Below are 20,576 nucleotides of genomic sequence, written 5' to 3'. Positions count from 1 at the left end.
ACTTTATTTATACTAATTGCTATTGATATTTTTTCTATAAGTTTATGTTTTGTTTCTTATTAAAATTTTGAATAATTTCCTCAATAAATTAGCCCTTTTATAGAATAAATATCAAATATTAAATATGTAAAAGACTTGATTATAAAAAAACAATAAGAAAATAAATCCTGCCCATTCCCTTATTAAGATTTATCAGTTTAAAATCAAAATTTTTTTTGTAAAATTTTTCAAAAATAAAATAATATTATAGTTTCAAATATAAATAAAAAAGAATAGGAATTAATTTAAGTTTGCATTTTATATGAGTATGGATATATAAAATATAGAGAAAAATGTTAAATAGATGAAGCACAATGCTCATTCCTAATATAAAATTAAATATATGTCTGTGCTAATTCAATTCTAGAATGTCCAATAAATAATATTGCTTTAATCGAAAAGAACTCTGAAATTAAAGATCTTTAATATTTCAAAAAAATATATTTAAATGAACGTTACGATTTATTAATATCAAATCAATATCCAAACAAAAGACCTATTTATAGTATAGAATTAAAAGATGAATATAATGAAAATACTATATTAGTGGAAAAAATAATTACTTTAGATCAAAATCAAATTATATAATATACTAAGTAAATTTATTGGTCTAAAAGAAATCAGAAATATGAAAATGAATTATTAAAATGGTGGTAACATGGAAGATTTTACCAAAAGCAAGTAGTTTTTTAGTTTATTCTAGCATTTATATTCGGATTAATAGTTCAAATTTGCCATAGTTTAACTTCTTTGAGAATGTGTGAAGATGTTAAAATTTACTAAAGAGTAATACAAATGGTAATTATTTGGTTTTAATATATAATTACTACTGTTAAATATAGAAGAATGTTTGTAAATATTATTTTATATTCGACAGCTGAGCTTTTTATTTAAAATATAATTGCAGAGCTTCATTATTTTTATAAATATAATATTGATATTCCTCTTTCTCTTGCTATTGCTTTTGAATCTTTAAGCATTCTTTTATTTGTTATGTAAAAATGGTACTTTAGAAAAAAAATGAATGTTCATAATAATAATTTTTAAATATTAAATAATACATATTAAATTTGAAAATTTTCTTTTTTTACTTAAGATTAAAAATTTTAAAAAAATGTTTAGTAATGTTAAATAATAAAAAATTATAATTTTTTTATACAAATATTGTATTTATTAAATATGTTTTATATTTATAAAAATTATTTATATCTAACTTTATTTCATTATTAATTACAAACAAAGTTGATATTAGTAAAATAAAATATAATAAAAAAATAGAAAAAATTTTATATATTCTTCAAATAAATTAAATAAAGGAAAAAAAAGTAATATTTTTAATAATTTTTATATGCAATATATTTATCTTATAATATAATAAAAGATTAATATTCATTTTTTTCATACTATTTTTATTTTTATTTTTTAAATATTTTAAAAAAATAAAAAAAATAATAATAAACAAAAATTATGGGAATATACTTGGCATAACCAATAACAACTAAAAAAGTTGTAAATGGGTAAAATCAAAGATTGGAGTTCTGCGCAGCATCAATGCAAGGCTGGAGAGCATAAATGGAAGACGCTCATATCTCTTGTTTAGACTTTGATGGAGAAGGCAAGCATATATTTGGTGTTTTTGACGGACATGGTGGTAAAGTAGTTGCAGAGTTTGTAGAAAAATATTTTATAAAATAATTAGTTGAAAATTAGAGTTATAAAAATGGTTAATATGTTTAAGCCCTAGAAGAGACGTTTTTGTGTATGGATTAATTAATTACAAGCCCTTTAGGAAGAGAAGAACTATAAAATACAAATGCAGGATGCACAGCGAATGTTTGTCTTATAGTAAACAATAAATTATATTGCGCTAATAGTGGAGATTCTAGATCAGTAATATGTGTTGGAGGAAAAGCAGTAGAATTAAGTGAAGATCATAAACCTGAAAATTAAATTGAAAAATAAAGGATACATAAGGCAGGAGGAGAAATTTATAATGGAAGGGTTAATGGAAATTTAAATCTTTCAAGGGCTCTTGGAGATATGGAGTATAAAAGAAATTTAGCAGATGAAAATAATAAAGATCCTAAGTCTTTCCTGATTAGTGCATTTCCTGATGTGAAAGAATTTGAAATTAATACAGATGCAAATTTAATTGTATTAGGTTGTGATGGAATTTGGGAATGTAAAACAAATTAATAAATTGTAGAATATTTTAATGATAAAAGTTAAGTCCTTTAAAATTAGGTTGAATAATTCTTAGATTCTATTCTTGCTCCTTGCACTTAAGGAAATATGGTTGGGCTTGATAATATGAGTATTATTGTTGTTAGAATTAAACATTGAAAATTGATTTTATCACATTTTTATATTTTTTTTTTCTTCTTTATATTTGTATAAAGAAAAAAAAAAAAATATATATATATAAATATATATAATATTTTTAGTATTTACTTTATAAATAATTTTAAATTATTTTAGCTTTTCAAGTTTCTTTTTTTTCGTTTTTATCTATATAATTTAAAACTTTTTTGAATTAAATTAACCTTATTATCATATTTTTTATTATATAAAATATACTATTTTATATTCATTTTTAAAAAACGATTGAAATATTTACGACATTAATATTTAATTTGTTTGCAAACAAAAATATATAATCATTTAAATTTATATAATAACTCATAAGTTATTGAAACATTTAGTTAAATGTTTGCATATATAGTTATTTAAAAAAAATCGAATATTTTTACAATATAAAAAACATAATTTCAAAATATATGTATATATAGTTTTTATTTTTCACGGTTTACCAGTATTATATTTGATAAAGACATATTGATTTTTATCGTTTTAAAGTTCTATTTCTATTTCTTTTTAGTTTAAAGGTTTTTTCTATTTTTTAAGTTTATCCATTAAAGTCATTTTTTTCTTAAAAGTTTGTTTCCAATTTTTATTTTTAGTTGAAAATTTCTTAAAAGAAATTATTTTATGAAAAATAAATATAAAACAGTATAAAATGTAAACTATCAATGAAAAAATTAAATAAACATAATTTTCATTTTATTTCTATATAAAATATAAAGCAATAATAGCAGTAGAAATAAGAATATCCTAAAAGAGGTTTAAATAATTTACAAAATTAGAACTATATGGTTTTATTATAAAAAAACAATCGAAACAAATGAATATATACATAAAAAAGATATAAATTAATAGATGCTATCAAGAAATACAAGTAGTGCAAAAAGGACAATTTTAAATAGATAATTTAAAAGAGGAAACATTCTTCTTATAAAAGGAGATTATTTAAATTCAGCGACTAGAGGAAAATAGTGAGAAGGGATATATTCTGCAGGTATAAGCAAAGTATTTTTGTAAATAATATAAAAAAAAATAATATAATAAAATACAAGTAATACAGCAAAAATACTAGCTATTGAAAGAATCGAAGTTTAAAGGGAAAATTACTAAAACTATAAAAAAATGTAAAATATAATAGGCATAAAGAAAACTTCATTCATTTTTAGAAAAATATAATTACAAATTAAGCTTTTTTAAAATATTGATTTAAATAAAATTGAAAGGGATAATAGTATTAAATAATATAGGCTATTTACGATAAAGTTGTCTTCGTTTTCCATAATTTTAAAATTCTCAAAAAATCCAAAAACATATATTTTAAATAATTAATTGAGAATTTTTTCGTATATATTATGGTTAGCAAAATAACTTAAATGGCTCAAATAGTAAATAAACTAAAATCGCTAAAATGCAGCCCAAAATATACTCAAATCTGAATCAAAAATATAACATAACAATCCTACAAGTAAAAAAATAGCAGTCAAACTATAAAAAAGTCCTTCTTAAAGTTCTTTAATTTTAATCTAACCTTGAGGAATTATATTAACTTAATCAACTTCAACTAGAATTATTTAATTATTTTCTGACATAGGTGATTGGTCTTAAGCATAAATTTCTGAAAAATCAAAACTAACATTAAATTTAGGATGAGATTGCTAATAGAATATTTTTGCTATAAAAGTTGTATTACCATCTACTGATTATATAAAATTTTAAGAAACCAAAACTTAATTATATGAATATATTTTTAAATTTTGTCTCAAATCAAAAATATTAACTTCCTTATTGAAATTAAGTAAAAAATTTTCTTCGATATCATTAGATTTAGGTGCTTTTTAGATAATACAATAAAGATATTCTGTACACTAACGGGAAAACGCATTTGCATATTAATTTTTAGGGCAATTATTTTCACATTTTTGATCAATTTTGTAAAATCCAATAGCACATTATATACAATTATTATCATTTCTTTTTTATTTTAAAAATAGAAAAATTAAAAAAATTACTTATCATAACATGAATCACAATTATCATGACATTTTTCACAAATATTATTATTAGGGTAATATTTAGGAGGACAGTTTTTTTCGCAGTATTTTTTTTCACTACTTGCATTATAAAGTCCTTTACATTTTTTTACACATTCTCTTTCAAAGAACTTGGATTAGTCATCACTTATAAAGTAAAAATAATTTTCTGGACATGTTTCTACACAAATTTTGCTTATTTTTACATTTCCATCTGCCTCTTATTCCTCTCTTTCAAGCCTAAAATAAGGTTTTGGGCAATATTAATAACATTCGTTTTTTATTTCTAAAAAATAATTTTAGTCAGTGCATTCATTGCAAGCATGCATTCTTTCATTTTAGCATTTCGAACATCTAAAATAACATTGTTGGCACTTTCTTTAAATTTAATTATTAAAAACTGCATTATTTGTCTATGAGCAATTAGGATAACATTTATTTAAGAAAAAAAAATTATTTTCTCGGCATGAAGTGCAATTTTTATCTGTTTCAGAGCATGAAAGACATTCCAAAGAACAAGATTAGCATATTCCTGCAGCAGAATTGTATCTTTATATATCACATTAAGGTACACAAGAATTATCTTATAACAGTAAATTTTATAAGCATGATGTACATTAAAGAGATGATAATTAGCATGTTTTACATGGAAAATCACATTTTTAACATATTTTTAGTTCATAATTTTATGATTCGATAAAAAGTGTTTATGGATCATCTTCATTTAGAATTATTATTGAATTAAAATAACTTTTATTTTTTTTATTTTTTTTTTTTAAAAAAAAAAAAAAAACCCAAAAGAACATTCTGATTTACAGATAGAATTTTCTAAAAAATATTGATTCTAACATCTTTTACAAATATTTTTTTGATAACTTTTTAATAAAATAAATAAATATTATAGTTATTCAATTTTTTTAGAATTTTAAATATACCATTCAATACAAGGCTCTTAGCAAGGCTAACAAGAAAAAGAAGGTTTTTAAATATAAAAGCCACATGGGCATTAAGGAATACATAATTAATTATATTTCTATAAATCTTAAAGATTACAATCTTAATTTTTGGTATTATTTTAAATTTTGAATGAATACATTTGATAAGTTTGGCAATTTTACACACAAAATTTTTATATTTCGACAATAAATAGATTTAATATTATACATTCTTACTTAGAAATGCATTAATCTTTGAATTAGTATTTATCTAATGAACAAGTTTTTACACAAAAATATATATTTTCAGTCTCATTTTTTTCCAATAACTAATCCAAATTACATTTTTTTACACATTTATTTACTTGGATATCTAATAAATAGTTTTAAGGGCATTTATTTATACATATAGGCCCTTTTTAAAGATCTTCATATCCAAACAAATTATTAGGACAGTTATCAATACATTAGTTTTTGAATTTGAACGTGTTATTTTAGCATATTTTAACTTAAGCAATTTTTAAAATAGAATCTTTAATTAAATTTTCGTTCAACAATTTTTCCGAAATGCATTTTTATTAAAAACCGTAAAAATTCGAAGGACATTTTACAAAGCATAAATTATTCAGCTCAAAATAACCTTGAGGACATTCTTAAAGACATAAGTTTATTCCATCATTAGATAAAACTTATTTTTTATATTTTAAGCAAGCTTTTTGGCATTAGTTTTCTTCCAAAAAATAATCAGGAAAACATTTTTATGTAAAAAATTGTTTGCTAGTTTCATCTAAAGTACATTCTTGATAACCTTCAGGACATTTCTAACATTATTGATATGTCTTTTATATATAAAAACCTTAGGGGCAGGTTTAAATACATGAAAAATTACAATTCAGGTAATAATTTTCCTAACATTAAATACATTATGATTAATTTGTACATATTTTACAATTTACAGAGCATTTTTGACATTAATTATTTATGTCAGAATAATAATAGTCTGGACATTAAGAGAGACATTAATCAATATTATTTTTGTTTAATAAATAATAAGATTCGTCACAAAGTGTGCATTTTTTCGGGTCTTAATTACAATTTGAGCAATTAGAAACTTCACATGAAATCATTATTCTTATTTTAAAAGGCTAATTGTTGTTTTAAATTTCTTATTGTTATAATTATAAGGCTTTTTTTTATTTAAAAAAAAAAAAAATGCAAATTTATTTATAAAATATTTTAAATTTATAATATAAATTTTACGTTTATTTTTAATAATTTTTTTTGAAAAATATCTAAGAAAACGAAATTTAAAATGAACTTTTTCCAGACAATTAACTTATTAAAAAAAAAAATCAAAAAAACATGAAAAAAAACAAAAATCGGGACAAGAAATACACTAATTATATTAATTTAAGTATTAATTTATTTCACATTTTTATATTTCTTTTAGAGTTTGCTAAAATATCAATCTATTATAACATTTAAAATTTTATAAAAAAAAGCCTTCTTAGCATTCTAAGCATATACTTAATTAACATTATATACATCCTAATTCACATTTTAAACATTATTTTATTTTATTTTATAAGAAAAAGCCCTTTGGACATTAAGAAATACATTATTTTTATTCAAATAAATATAAGTTCTCTTCACATTATAAGCATGAAGTAGCTTATGTACATATTAAACATCCTTATAAGCATTAAAGGCAAGTATTTTTATAATTAAAAAAACTTTGCGGACAATTTTAAATAAACTTTTCGGTAATAATTAAGAATCTATTTTCATATTAAATAAATGTTTTTTTATTTTCACATTTAAATGGAGAATTTTGACAATATTTTCTGTTTTTTTTTAAAAAATATTACTAAGGACACCATTCTTATTTTAAAATTATAGTATCATTTGATTAATATAGTAATTTTTCCTATTAATAGTAAAATAAAAGACTTGAATAAACTTAGTTTCTTTATTTAAAGTCCTTACTACATTTTTATTAAGAATCTAAAATGAAACCTTATTTACATTTAATGCAAATTTGATAAGAAATGCATTCCAAACAATAAAAATGACATCTTTAACATACTTTGTTATTCTAATAATATGTAAAACTACATTTTGTTCTGCAATATCCGTTCTAATATAAAAATTAACCTTTAGAACATTCTTTTAAGCTATATTTTTAGTATTTATTTGGATATTTATCACATGTTTAAGTTTTAAGATTTGAAAATGTAGTTTATGGACATTAATTTATACATTTATTATTATAAAGAAAGAAACCCTTGTGGCATTTTATACATTGAGATGTTTTTTTTCGCATTATAAACATATTTTTTGGCATTAAGTCTCAGTTTATATATTTTTTGATTACAAAATGCATTATTAGTTAATTAATATATATCCTTTTTACTGTTTGTTTTTATTTTATTTATTTTTATATATAAAAAATAATATTTACACATTATAAGCATGAGTTTTCAGTTTAATCAAAACATTATAAACAATTAATATGGCATTTTTTACAATAGTCTAAGTATTAAAAATATTTTTAAGGACAAAATTTAACACAAGTATTTTTAAATTAAATAAAATTAGGTTAGCATTTTTTACATAATTGTATTTTTTAATTTTTAGAATTTTATTTACATCTTAAACAATTTTCTATATAACATTTTTCACATTTATTTTATATTTAAAAATAATTTAAAGGACAATTTTTCACACATAATTTTTCAAATAAAAAATATTAACTTAAGCATTCTAAACAAATCTAAAAATTAATACACTTTTTACAATTTTAAGGACATTTATAATACATATTATTAAAAATATAGTAACTTTCTAATTATGTATTTTATTCATAACATTTATTTTCTTCTATATTTAATATTTAATGCGAATCACATTCAATGCATTTAATACTGCTTTCAATACAATTTTTACAGTTTTGATTACATTTATTACATGTATTATTATTTAAAAAATATCCTTGATTCTTTTTTGATTAAAATAATAATTATATTTAAAAATAAAACAAAACAAAAAAGTTTTTTTTAATACGCATTTACAGCATTAATCATATAAGCAATATTAACATTAAAAAATATATTTTTGACATATATTTAAACATTTTTAAAATTTAAATTTCTTTAAAAATAAAAATAAGTTTAAAATAGCTAAAATAAATTTTATTTTTTACATTTTTAAATTATTTTAATTTTTTTTTTGTAAATAATTAATATTAAATAATTTTTTTATTTTTTTTTATAAAATTATAAATAAAGATTTATTTCAAATTTAAGATGAGAAAACTTTTCAAATACCATTTTATTAAAATAATATATTAGTTTATAAAACATTTATTTATAGTTAATATATATAGAATTAAATACTTAAAACATTTTTATACAAATATGTATTAACAAAAAATTAAATTATATTTAAAAATTATAGATGGATGGTCTAATGAGAGAACAAGACTTGAATTAAAATTTAAGAGTTAGAATAACTAATTATGTAAAATATAAATTAATTAATAAATTATAGTTAGGATTAAAAGAAATCTAATGTTATATTAAAATAACTAGAAAATGAATTTATAAATAAGCTTTATAAATAATTATAATGTACCTTAATAGGAGAAATATAAGGTAAATTTTTATTTTAGAATATATATTTGTAATATCTAAACTAAATTCAAAAAATTAAATAATTTAAATTATAAAGAAATCCCTATTTTCTCCTGGAGAATTTATTTTTTAAGAAAATGATAATGATAATTCTTCTATATATTACATACTTAAAGAATGTGTTTAAATTCAACTAAGCAAACTCCATTTCATAAAATTTCCAGAAAATAATATTCGGAGAAATACATTTTATTACTGGTAATTTGAGGACTTCAGTTGCTAAAGCTACAGGCTTTTGTAGAGTATATAGGATAAAAAGAGAATAGTTTATAGATATCATAAAAAATAATAAATAAGATTATGGGATTTTATAAATAATTAAAGAAGTATTAATAATAAAAAAAGAATTTAAAATTTGCATAAATAAGATTTTATTAATATAATTAAGCAAATTATATTGAAATAGAATACCCGAAAACGCATTTAATCTATCAAGGCATGTTTTTATTTATAAAAATAATCAAAAGAAAAAAAAAATTCAGGTATAATACTATTTATTATCGAAAAAAATGCAGATATTCTATATTTGAAATTATTAATTGCAAAGTATTTTAATATAAATTACAAATTATATGAATTATAGTGAATACTAATAATTATTTAAAGGCTTTGCGGAAGAAAGGAGCGTAAAAGTGAAGAAGAATAGGAAATTCAAGAATAGAAATAATATTTTAGTAATGATAGTAAAATATCAAAATAAAATAAAAATTAATAAGGAAATAATCTAATTAAAATTAAATAATAAATTTATCAAACTAATAATTTTCCTTTTGATTCTTTAATTTCTAATAAATTAAATATTGAAGCTAAGAAACAATAATAATAAAAAAAAACATTCTATTTTTAAAATAAATTCTATAGAATATAATTGTAGTAATTCTTCTAATGCTAAATTTAAACACAAAAATGAAAACACTAAAAGTTATTAAAAATAATAAGCAATTAGAAATAGAAAATCTTCAATAAATTAGCGAAAATCTAATTTACCATATTACATTTAAATCCAAATTCGTAAAAAATCAATTTTAGGTTTAATTAACAATTCTGAAAATCAAATTGTTTATAATACATGTGCTTTTAATCATTTATTAAATAATCAAAATATAAAGATAAATTGGCTAAAATGGAAATTTTAAATCTTAATAATAATCGCAATAATATTAATATTAATAATTATTAAATTATAATCCGTTCTAATTATTCAAATAAAAATTAACTCTCTTAAAGTAATTTATAAAGTCTGGAGTATTTTATTATCACATTATTTGATAAAATTAAGTTTTTTAATTATTATTATCCTCATAATAATTATGAAATTGTAATTGATAATGTTAGATATAGGCTTTTTATTGATAGAAACGCAGGAGGATATAAAAGAAAATAATAAAAAAAATCAGAATGTATTAAAAACTATTATCATAAAGCAACAAAATTTTAAAAGAGTTAAAAACTTAAACATGTATAATTTTTTTCTTATGTTATTTTATTATTTAAATATTCCAATATTTTTAGATACTTAATATTAAATTTTAAATTAATTAAAGTAAATATAATAAAATTTAATATAAAAAATCTTTATTTAAATTTGGTAGTTAATAATATTCTAAAAATTTAAAATAAAAATAATTAAAATAAATGCTTAAAATATAAAATTTTATAGTTTTGAGTTATTATAAATAAATCTATGATTACAATTATTTTATTATTGTTTTTTTTTTTTTAAATAAAAAAAACCATTGTATTAATTTAAATTAAGAATTTATTAAAAAAATAAAAATATTATACACATATTTTGTAATAATATATTATATTGTATTAAAAAAAAAAAAAAACTATTTTGTCTTTATTTTTTTCAAATATTAATTTTAAATAAATATTATTTTTTTATTTGATAATATTTTATTTTTAAATTAATTTGATAATAATAAAAATTTAATATCTAGATGTCAGGTTATCTTTAATATCTAATTTAAAATTTTAAAATATTTTAAATTCGTTAAAAAAGAGGAATCATAATATTCTGATGTTTAAGGTGGTTGGATTAGTTGGTTTTGCGCACTAGAAGATCATTAATTTTTATGTGAAGTTGATGAAAATTATATAAGAGATAGTTTTAATTTATATGGAATCAAATAAAAATTTAATCATTACAAGTTATTATTATATAATTATAATAAGCAATATAAAGATATTTATATATTTAATTTTAGTGATGCCATCGAAATGATTTTATCTTAAGAAACTCCTGATGATGATGATTTAGAAGATGAAAGGTTTTTTAAAAAAAGTATTTAAATAATAATTAAGTTTTTAGATTTCTTGAAGTCTATTAAGAAGCTACAGACGTTTATGGACTTATCCATGCCAGATTTATCACCTCTCCAAAAGGCATATAAGCATAAAAATAATAATATAAAATAAAAAAATATAAATGCAAATAATAATAATAATAATTTTTTTTTTTTTTAAACAACAACAAAAAAGGGCTTGCAATGATGAGAGAAAAGTTTTTAATGGGAGCATTTGGAATATGTCCACGAGTTCTTTGTGAAAGATAAAACGCTTTACCTTTAGGGATGAGTGAAGAATTAAAAACCTCAAGAGTTAAAGTATAATTATTATTATTTCACTTAAATATTTTTTTCTTATTTTTACTTTTCTAAAATAGCTATTTTGTCCTAAATGTGAAGATGTTTATATTCCAAAAAAGAAGTAACTTTATATTATTATTATTATTATTATTTTATTAATATTTTTCTAAATTATAGATGGTAAAATTTAGAATTGAAAATATTATAATGCATTTTTTTTATTTTTTTTTTAAGTTCTGATATTGATGGCTGCTATTTTGGTGTTTCTTTCCCTTATGTTTTACTTATGGTTTTTATTTTATTTTTTAAATAAAATTAATTATTTATTTTAAACAAATACATTTAATAAAGACTTATTAAGATTTAGTTCCACAAAAAAATACATCTGTTTACATTCCAAGATTGTATGGATTTAAAATATATAAAAAAAAAGGCTCAAAATATGCTGAAAATTAAAAACCTAACTAAGAAATAACTCATTACAGTGAGGAATATTTAAAATAAATTAGAGGAAAAGCAAGTATTGTAAATTCTGATGATGCATAGAAAAAACATTGATAAATATAAAATTATAAAAAGATATATTTTAAATAAATAAATAAATAAAATAAAATTAAATTAAATTTTGAAAATAAAAAATTTATTATAATAGCTTATCTTAATTTTATTTTTAAAAATAAAATAATTTCTTAATAATTATTATAAAAGATTGTTAATATTTAATATAAGAATTTCAACATTTAAATGATATAAATATATTTAAATATAAATCATATTTAAAAAATATTATATTTAATATTTACTATAAATAATTTTATTATTAAAATATTATGAATATATATATATTATTAATATATATTATTTCATATTTATTGAAGAAATTAAAATATTTCATTAATGTAATTATTACTATTTTGAATTTTCTTAATTTAATTGATTTTTTTATTATGCTTCTTAATAATTCTACGATTAATTATTTAAACTAGTATTCTAATTATAAGTTTCATTATAAGTATCTTCTTATATACTTTATTAAATTAACGAATAATTTTAGGCTTTTTTAAAACAAAAAATATTTTTAATTTTGTAAAAAAAAAAAAATATAATAATTTACCCTTTTTATATTTTTTCTTTTCATAATCTTTTAATTATTATTCTCTTTTTTCGTCCATTTATTTTTTTATTTATTGAGCCATTTTAATCATTAATAACCTTTCTTATCTTTAATTATTTTATAATTTCTTTTTATACAAAATAAATATATATTAAAAAACTCAATAATTTAGCATTTTAAAATATCTTATTGAATTTTTTCTTATAATTTTTATTTTTTAAGCTCTTATACAGCTTCCATTCTGCGAATATTTTCATCTTTATCAAATTCTTTTAAAATATTTTTGTTATGTTTTTCTTTTATTTCATTAAGCTTTTTTTGATTTGCTCTTTCAACTTTTTCATCTGTTTATGCAAATACTTTCAATAATGCATTTTTTTTTTATTCGACTAAATTTTCATTAATAGAAATAATCTTAATTATATATATATATATATTAAAATAATTAAATTATATTACTTGTTAAATTTTATTTTCTTTTTCTTAAAAATACTTAATTTTTTCTTATTATTACTTTTTAATGATTTATTCCATTTCTTTTTTTTTCTTTTCATATAGGAATGTTTTGTTCAAATATTTTTATTTTTTTTATTCTTCTTTTTCTTCGTTTTTCAATAAAACATTATTAATTTTTTATTGTCTTTCTTCGGCATATTTATGTAAATTAAACAAATGTTATTATTTTTATTTTTCGAATTATTTTTTTTTTCTTTTTTTTATTTATTGATAAGAAATAAAAATTATTTATTAATAAATAAATACTTTTCCGTAATAAATTGTTTTTATTCAAAACCCTATTTTAATTTTTTTTTAAAGTAAAAAAGTATATTTAAAATAACTTTAAAAATATGTGTACTGTCCTTTTATTAGCTATTATTAAATCATTTAGTGTTTTGCATTATTCTAATTTCTTTTCATGATTATATCTTTTAATATCTGCTAACTCTCTTCTTTTTTTTGCTTGAAAATCCATTTATTATATCCTTTTTTCATCTAATTCTTTCATTTTTTTTCTTCTTTCATCCAATAATTATTATTATTTATTTAAAATTATTTCTGTTTATTATCTCATTTTTTCTTGTTTTTCTTTATCTTGTTCATCTTTTAAACGAATTTCCTTTCTTTTTTCTTCTTCCCTTTATTATTATAATTTTATTCTTTCTTATTCTTTTTCAAATGCTTGTAATTATTTTTTTTTATCATCAGCTTCTGATTCTTGTTCTTTTTTAAGCCTTTCCTATTCTTATTTTACTCTTTTTTTTTCAGTCTATTTTTTTTTTTTAAATATTTTAATGTTTCTTTACTTCTATTTTTAACTATTTATTTTCTAATTATCTTTTTTATTCCCTTTCATAAGCTTTTTACATTTTTATTTCATTTTATTATCTTATTGCTTAAGTTATTTTTTCAAACTCTATCATTTTTTCTATTTCAATTTCCTATCTTTTCTTCATTTTTTCAAACATATTTTTTTCTTTTTCTACTAACGATATTGAGCCCATTTACGAAGTTGTATATATTGATTAATCAAATCCAAATCCCTTTTTTAAATAAAATACTTTTTTTTTATTTTTATTATTTTTAGAACTTAAGAAGTTTTAAGCATTTTTGACTATGAATTATTTGGAAATAGCCCATTTTTTCTTCAATTTCAATTTTATTTCTTTCTTCTTTCATCTTTTTTTATTTGCTTACAAAAATATTTATATATTATTATTTTAAACTTGTATAATTTTTTATCCTCTTCTTTCTTCTAAATGAGCTTAGAACATTTATAATGTCTCTTAGTCAGGATTTGCTTAATTGTCTTTTTATCTCATCATTTAAATTATATCTTAATTACTCTTTTTTTTCAATTCATAAGCTCTAAAGCCTAAACGACGACATGCTTCAATAGATTTAGGGGACATTTCTCTTATATTTATTTCATCTACTTAAGGTATTATATATTCTTTTTTAAATAAGATTAACTATGAATTTTTTTATAAACTCATAATACTTTTTTAATTATTTTATTCTTAATTTTCATCTAGTTATTATGTTTACTAATCATTTTAATTTTAATTATTATTATATTATTCAAACTTAATTTAGTCTTATTGATTTGTATTTTCTGCGTTTTCTTAGTACATTTTATTTTTAATTTTTTTGATTTTATAAATATATAACTTTAATAAAGCATATCTAAATATAAAAATATATTTAAATAGTTCATCTGTTATTATATAAAGGTTTTTTAATTATTTATCTATAATAAAATTCGTTTTTTATAATTATGATATTTTTTTTTAAAAAAATAATAATATAATATAAAAATTTGAGAAATATTAAAAAAATTAATAATAATAATGAAATGATTACATATATTTGAATATTTTTATTATTTTAGTTTCAAAAAATTATGATATTCTCAAAACAAAATTTAAAAAAATATTAATTAAAAAAATACCAAAACTATTTATAAATTTTTTAGTCAAAAATAAAAATGAAAATTCTTATTTAAAAATATTAAAAAAAAATAATTATTAATTATAAGTTTAATAATAAAAATTTATTATATATTTTATAATATAATTCTATTTAATAAATAAAAATTTATTAAATAATTAATATATTAACAATTTTAATATTTATAATAATTTAATTTAAAATTTTAAAACAAATATTATTTTATACAATGCATAATGAAGATAGAAAATAGAAAAATAAAATAAAAAATTATTATATAATTATATAGAAAAAAAAAAATATATAATAACTAATTACATTTATATTTTATAAACTGCCTTTTTCTTTTATTAATTAATATAAGTAAGACAGAAGAATAAGAGAGTAAAAATTATATTTTTTTATATGAAAAAAATTAAAGGAAATCAAGTTCTAATAATAAGCATTTATTGTTATTAATTGTTATATAAATTTTCTTCATCATTTGTCACATCTTTATTACCAATTTTTTAAATTATTTATTCATAATATTAAATAAAAATACTATCAAGTTATGTAGTTTGTTCTTCTATTAAAATAAAAATATAATGACTCATAAAAATCGCAGTGCTAATATCTATCATATAATGAATTCTAAAAATTAACATAACAAGAGCCATATATACATTTATAAACTAAACAATTTTAAAATGATTTACTTTTCCTATTCTAAGCCATTCTAAAGCGCACAAATTTAAAAACCCGCAATGTCCGCTATAAAAAAAATCACTTGTATGTCCATAAGGAACAACAATGCTTGGAAACTAAGGATCTTTCCAATAATAACCGTTAGGAAATCTCAATGTTACTAATAATTATGTAAAAGCTCTTACTGAATAATATACTGCTGTCGAATATATTATTCTGCCTGTTTATATGTGGAAAATCCAATAAATATAAAGTGTTAAGAATACTATATCCATTAATAATGAACTTGAAATTTATAAAAATTTGGCTAAATAAACATTAGTGTTCACTAATTAATTCATTTGCGACAATGCTTCTTATATTGGGTCATGTATGCATTCTACATCTTTACTTGGAATTGCATATTTTTTGCCTAAATACACGGAACATATAAATACTACTACTACAAGTGTTTTAAAAGCTATTTTTTTTCGATTTCTGTACATATAATTCTATTTATATTTTTTTTTAATTTATTGTTTATTTGTTTTTTTTTATAATTTTTTTTATTATGTCTTTTTTTTGATATTTTTATTTTCTATAATTTTTGTTTTCTTTTTTTTTCTTTATTTAATATAAATGAGTAAATTTTTCGTTTGTGTTTTTTTTTTTTTTATATATTTTAATTGTAATAAACAACATAATAGAGAATATATTAAATACTATTCTTAATATAGATAATTATTTATAATTTTTTTTATTTATATTTTTTATTAATTATATTTGCATGAATTATACAAATTTATATTTTTTAAAAATTTAATAAAAACTTATAAAAGTTTTAATAAATTTACTAATATTTTTCATAATAATAAAATTCAAAAAAAATAATGTTAAATTATTTAGTAAAATTAAAAAAACATTTAAAATAAAATAAAAATAATTTTAATAACAAATACACTTAAAAATATATTTAAAAAATAAAAAAAAATATGGGAAATTAATGTTGTACAACAGGCCCAAATGGGGAAAATATTGAAGAAGTACATTTTAAGCCTTAAAGTCCTGATTCTCCCTTATATTTAGAAGCAAAAGAAGAAGAATAAAATATAAATATAACAAATAAAAATACGAATTTAAATGTTCAAAATGCAAATGTAAGTGATACATCAATAGGAAAATTTGAAAAACAAGTAAAAGAATAAAGCATTTAGTAAGTTTAAAAAAAACTAAGTTTGAAACCTGTAATTACATAAAATAATCAACAAAATGAATAATAATAAGAAGAAAACGATGTTTAATAAACTCATTGTCCAAACGACAGTTTAGCAAAAAAAATTTCATAAATTCCAGTTTATGATAATCCTGCAACAAAAAAATCATATGAAAAATGCGGATAATTCATTTATGATGAAGACACTCAAGAAGATGAATTTTTGCCTAAATTAGGTCCTTATGAATTTGATAATTCTGCAGTTTACCTTGGTTAATGGAAAAATGGCTAAAGGTTGCTTTTATTTTTAATTTTTAAAAAAATATAAATAGACATGGTAAAGGTAAATAATATTGGCAAGATGGATCTTTTTATGAAGGTATTTATTTTTCTTAAAAAATATAAAATATTATATATAAATAATAGGTTATTGGAGAAATAATATGGCAAATGGAAAAGGTAGACTGATCCATGCAGATGGAGATATTTATGAAGGAGAATGGTAAAATGATAAAGCACATGGAAAAGGATTTTATGATCATACAGATGGGGCTAAATATGAAGGATATTGGTATGAAGATAAATAGCATGGGGCTGGAATCGAGACATGGCCTGATGCGGCTAAGTATGAAGGAGAATATGATATGGGAAAAAAACATGGAAAAGGTATTTTTCATTGGGCTGATGGATCAGTTTATAATGGCTAATTTAATAATAATAATGTATTTTTTATATTTTATTCTTTTTTTAAAAAAAACTATATGTATTCGGGTTTTTAGATACATGGATATGGAACTTATGAATGGGCAGATGGAAGAAAATATATTGGAGAATGGAAAAATAATAAGATGTATATATTTATTGTATTCTTTATTAACTTTTTTTTATTTAAAAAAATAAAATAAAAATAAAAAAGGGATGGTAAAGGATAATTTTAATGGGCTGATGGACGAAAATATAACGGAGATTATTTAGATGATAAGTTGAATAATTTATATTAATTTTATTTTATTTATTTATACAAAGAAAACATGGATATGGTGTCTTTGAATGGCCTGATGGAAGAAAATATTAAGGATATTGGGAAAACGGTAAATAACATGGAGTTGGAGTATATATAGGTTCAAATGGATAAGAAAGAGAAGGAGAGTGGATAGATGGAAAACGCATAAAATGGACAAAAAAAACTGAAGAAGAAGAACATGAGTGATATTAAGGAAAAAGATGATGAAATTACAATATTAAAATTATATAACTATCTGTATTTATTAATATATATGAAAAAAAAAAAAAATTATTATATAAAACTAGTTTTTTATTTTTTTTTTTTCTTAAAAATAATACGTAAAAATAATAAAAAAAATAAAATAAGATAAAAAAAACATAAGTTTCTATGGATTTTATATCAACATTAAATTGGCCAGGTATATAAAGTTCTAAGTTTCATTTAGGAAATCGGAAACATATACATCCCGTAGATTAATTAAATTCGAATATAGAAGGAGGACCAATAGAATTATAAGGAAAAAAACATTTTGAATGGCATCCATCAGATGTATTAGAATATAGACCATAATTTAAAGTGTTTCCGTAGAAAAGTAATAAATAATTCTCAGAAGAGGGTTCGAAAGTCCGATAAGGTTTAAAAAAAATACCTTTTAATGTTAAAGAGAAAAAGCCAAGGGCATAATTGCTTCATTTCGAAGAAAAAATATCAGGGCATATAGAAGATATTCCTAATGGAATTCGAACTTTTTAATAAGCAAATAAAACTACTTAAAAATAATATTTATTAGAAAATTAAATGCAATCTAAAACTAGAGTTGAAAGTCTAATGAGCGCACGAAATTTATTGCCTGTAAATAGTTTGGGTGATAAACCTTATAGGTTTCCGGAATATTAGGCTGATTTTTTCAAACCTGGGGGACTTATTCCAGGTTCTACTAATGCAGATAGAAGATAAAAAAAAGCGAGCGAAAAATAACTCCAAAGCGTTAGAGTTCCTGGAAAACTTACGTGGAAGGAAAGGGAACATTTGGAAATTATTAATGAAGATAAAAGATAGTTTAATGAATTGGATAATTGGGAAAATACTATATTTAAAGAGGCCAATCCAAATTGGAAAGACCCAGATAAATTTTTTGAAAATGATGATATTTTTAATAATTAGACTAATGCTAAAGGGGGGGTCGCTAAAGATAGCAAAAAGCCAGCAAAAAAAAAATGATTTTTTTATTATTATTATTATTATTTTATTTCTAATAAAAAAATTTTGTAACTAATTTTTTTTTTAAATTAAATATAATTTTATTAAAACTTTATTTAATTATATTATTTAAATACATAATATTGATATAAATATAGGACATAACTATATATATAATAATTTCAAAACTTTATTTTATAATTAATATTTTGATTGATATTTTAAAGTATATTATTATAATTAATTTTATTAACTTCTATTTTATGGTAAAAACATTGATATTTTGTTTTTTGTGTTTGATAATAGTTAAACTAAATAATAATTAAAAAATTCCATTAATCTAAATTTTATATTATATATGAGTAATTTTATCCATGAAAACTAAAAACATTAAAATATGTAATGGTTTTTAAAATATTAGTATAAATTTTAATAAATTAATTTTTAAAGTTATTAGATAAGTTGACTTTTCAGTAAAAAGTTTATATTTTTATTTATTTTTAGGAACTTTAGAATTAACTTTTTTTCTGTTAGTGTTTATAATTTTGTTACTAAAGCTGACTAATTAATACTAATTAGTCTTTACCTATTTATTTGTTTCCAAGGAATAAATATGAAGATTTTTTTTATCTTTTTCTTTTTAGAATACTAAGAATACAATAATTATCTTATTTTTTTATATTTTATAATATAAAAATATTTTAATCTATATATTAATTATTATAATATTTTCTTCTTTTTAATTTTTTTGTTTTTTTTTAAATATATTTAAATAAAGTGAGAAATATATTAAAAAAACTATTTTATTGAAATAAAAAAACAATAATATTTGAAATAATAGAAATAAATAAAATTAGTTTATATAGTAATAAATAATGGAATAAGAATAAAACTCATAAAATATAATGAAAATATAATTTTCAAATAAAGAAAATATTTAATATTTTGATGATTTTGATTACAATAAAATAATAACACCCCCGGAAATGTAAAAAGCAGTTATTGAAGCTCATTAAAATTTATATTATAATATTGAAGTAAAAAAATACATAAATAGAAAAAAAATATAAATAAAAAAAAGTAAGTACATAATAAAATAGAAAATACATTAAAATAAAGAGAAGATGAATTTTTGTATGTTTATAAAGAATAAATGACAAAAGTATTAGCAGAATTAAAAATATTAAATAAAAGAATGGACGAAGAGATTTTAAGGTAAAAATCAAACGATAAAATTAATAATTTAATAGAAGAAAAAAATTATTTTAAAGAAAAATCTTT

At 18.7% G+C, this 20,576-nt stretch overlaps 7 protein-coding genes across 7 annotated transcripts, besides 13 other annotated features; 6 read left to right on the top strand and 1 right to left on the bottom strand. All coding sequences in view use genetic code 6, as the record gives it.

Annotated features, from left to right (window-relative positions):
• Positions 1-301: 301 nt before the first annotated feature.
• On the top strand, positions 302-793 carry IMG5_186740 (hypothetical protein; the record flags this gene model as incomplete). The annotated part of the gene is made up of 1 exon (XM_004027218.1): positions 302-793. The coding sequence occupies one exon, from the start codon at positions 302-304 to the stop codon at positions 791-793; it is 492 nt and encodes a 163-aa protein (XP_004027267.1).
• A 713-nt stretch (positions 794-1,506) lies between these two features.
• On the top strand, positions 1,507-2,382 carry IMG5_186730 (protein phosphatase 2c, putative; the record flags this gene model as incomplete). The annotated part of the gene is made up of 1 exon (XM_004027217.1): positions 1,507-2,382. One exon carries the CDS (start codon positions 1,507-1,509, stop codon positions 2,380-2,382), a length of 876 nt encoding a protein of 291 aa, XP_004027266.1.
• A 1,033-nt stretch (positions 2,383-3,415) lies between these two features.
• Positions 3,416-3,446: a microsatellite.
• Positions 3,447-8,821: 5,375 nt separating this feature from the next.
• On the top strand, positions 8,822-11,344 carry IMG5_186710 (hypothetical protein; the record flags this gene model as incomplete). Its single annotated transcript, XM_004027216.1, has 3 exons — positions 8,822-8,884; positions 11,065-11,210; positions 11,268-11,344. Coding segments are annotated over 3 exons (286 nt in total), but the record flags the coding sequence as incomplete, so codon positions are not given.
• Positions 9,095-9,497, top strand: IMG5_186720 (hypothetical protein; the record flags this gene model as incomplete). The annotated part of the gene is made up of 1 exon (XM_004027215.1): positions 9,095-9,497. A coding segment is annotated over one exon (403 nt), but the record flags the coding sequence as incomplete, so codon positions are not given.
• Positions 11,345-11,447: 103 nt separating the features above from the next.
• Positions 11,448-11,506: a microsatellite.
• Positions 11,507-11,778: 272 nt separating this feature from the next.
• Positions 11,779-11,811: a microsatellite.
• Positions 11,812-12,395: 584 nt separating this feature from the next.
• Positions 12,396-12,429: a microsatellite.
• Positions 12,396-12,444: a microsatellite.
• Positions 12,445-12,463: 19 nt separating this feature from the next.
• Positions 12,464-12,511: a microsatellite.
• Positions 12,474-12,511: a microsatellite.
• A 1,513-nt stretch (positions 12,512-14,024) lies between these two features.
• Positions 14,025-14,672, bottom strand: IMG5_186700 (hypothetical protein; the record flags this gene model as incomplete). Its single annotated transcript, XM_004027214.1, has 2 exons — positions 14,025-14,349; positions 14,458-14,672. 2 exons carry the CDS (start codon positions 14,670-14,672, stop codon positions 14,025-14,027), a joined length of 540 nt encoding a protein of 179 aa, XP_004027263.1.
• A 1,717-nt stretch (positions 14,673-16,389) lies between these two features.
• Positions 16,390-16,473: a microsatellite.
• Positions 16,398-16,469: a microsatellite.
• Positions 16,424-16,490: a microsatellite.
• A 126-nt stretch (positions 16,491-16,616) lies between these two features.
• Positions 16,617-16,661: a microsatellite.
• Positions 16,662-16,868: 207 nt separating this feature from the next.
• On the top strand, positions 16,869-18,299 carry IMG5_186690 (MORN repeat protein; the record flags this gene model as incomplete). The annotated part of the gene is made up of 6 exons (XM_004027213.1): positions 16,869-17,383; positions 17,422-17,468; positions 17,516-17,811; positions 17,869-17,939; positions 18,006-18,071; positions 18,116-18,299. 6 exons carry the CDS (start codon positions 16,869-16,871, stop codon positions 18,297-18,299), a joined length of 1,179 nt encoding a protein of 392 aa, XP_004027262.1.
• A 594-nt stretch (positions 18,300-18,893) lies between these two features.
• On the top strand, positions 18,894-19,316 carry IMG5_186680 (hypothetical protein; the record flags this gene model as incomplete). Its single annotated transcript, XM_004027212.1, has 1 exon — positions 18,894-19,316. One exon carries the CDS (start codon positions 18,894-18,896, stop codon positions 19,314-19,316), a length of 423 nt encoding a protein of 140 aa, XP_004027261.1.
• A 769-nt stretch (positions 19,317-20,085) lies between these two features.
• Positions 20,086-20,133: a microsatellite.
• A 201-nt stretch (positions 20,134-20,334) lies between these two features.
• Positions 20,335-20,375: a microsatellite.
• Positions 20,376-20,576: the final 201 nt, after the last annotated feature.

The sequence above is a fragment of the Ichthyophthirius multifiliis genome (genome assembly GCF_000220395.1).
Source record: "Ichthyophthirius multifiliis unplaced genomic scaffold scaff_1120509251349, whole genome shotgun sequence".
Taxonomy (NCBI): domain Eukaryota; phylum Ciliophora; class Oligohymenophorea; order Hymenostomatida; genus Ichthyophthirius; species Ichthyophthirius multifiliis.
Note: the sequence above shows the minus strand (reverse complement) of the source record. Positions and strands in the feature narration are given on the sequence as shown.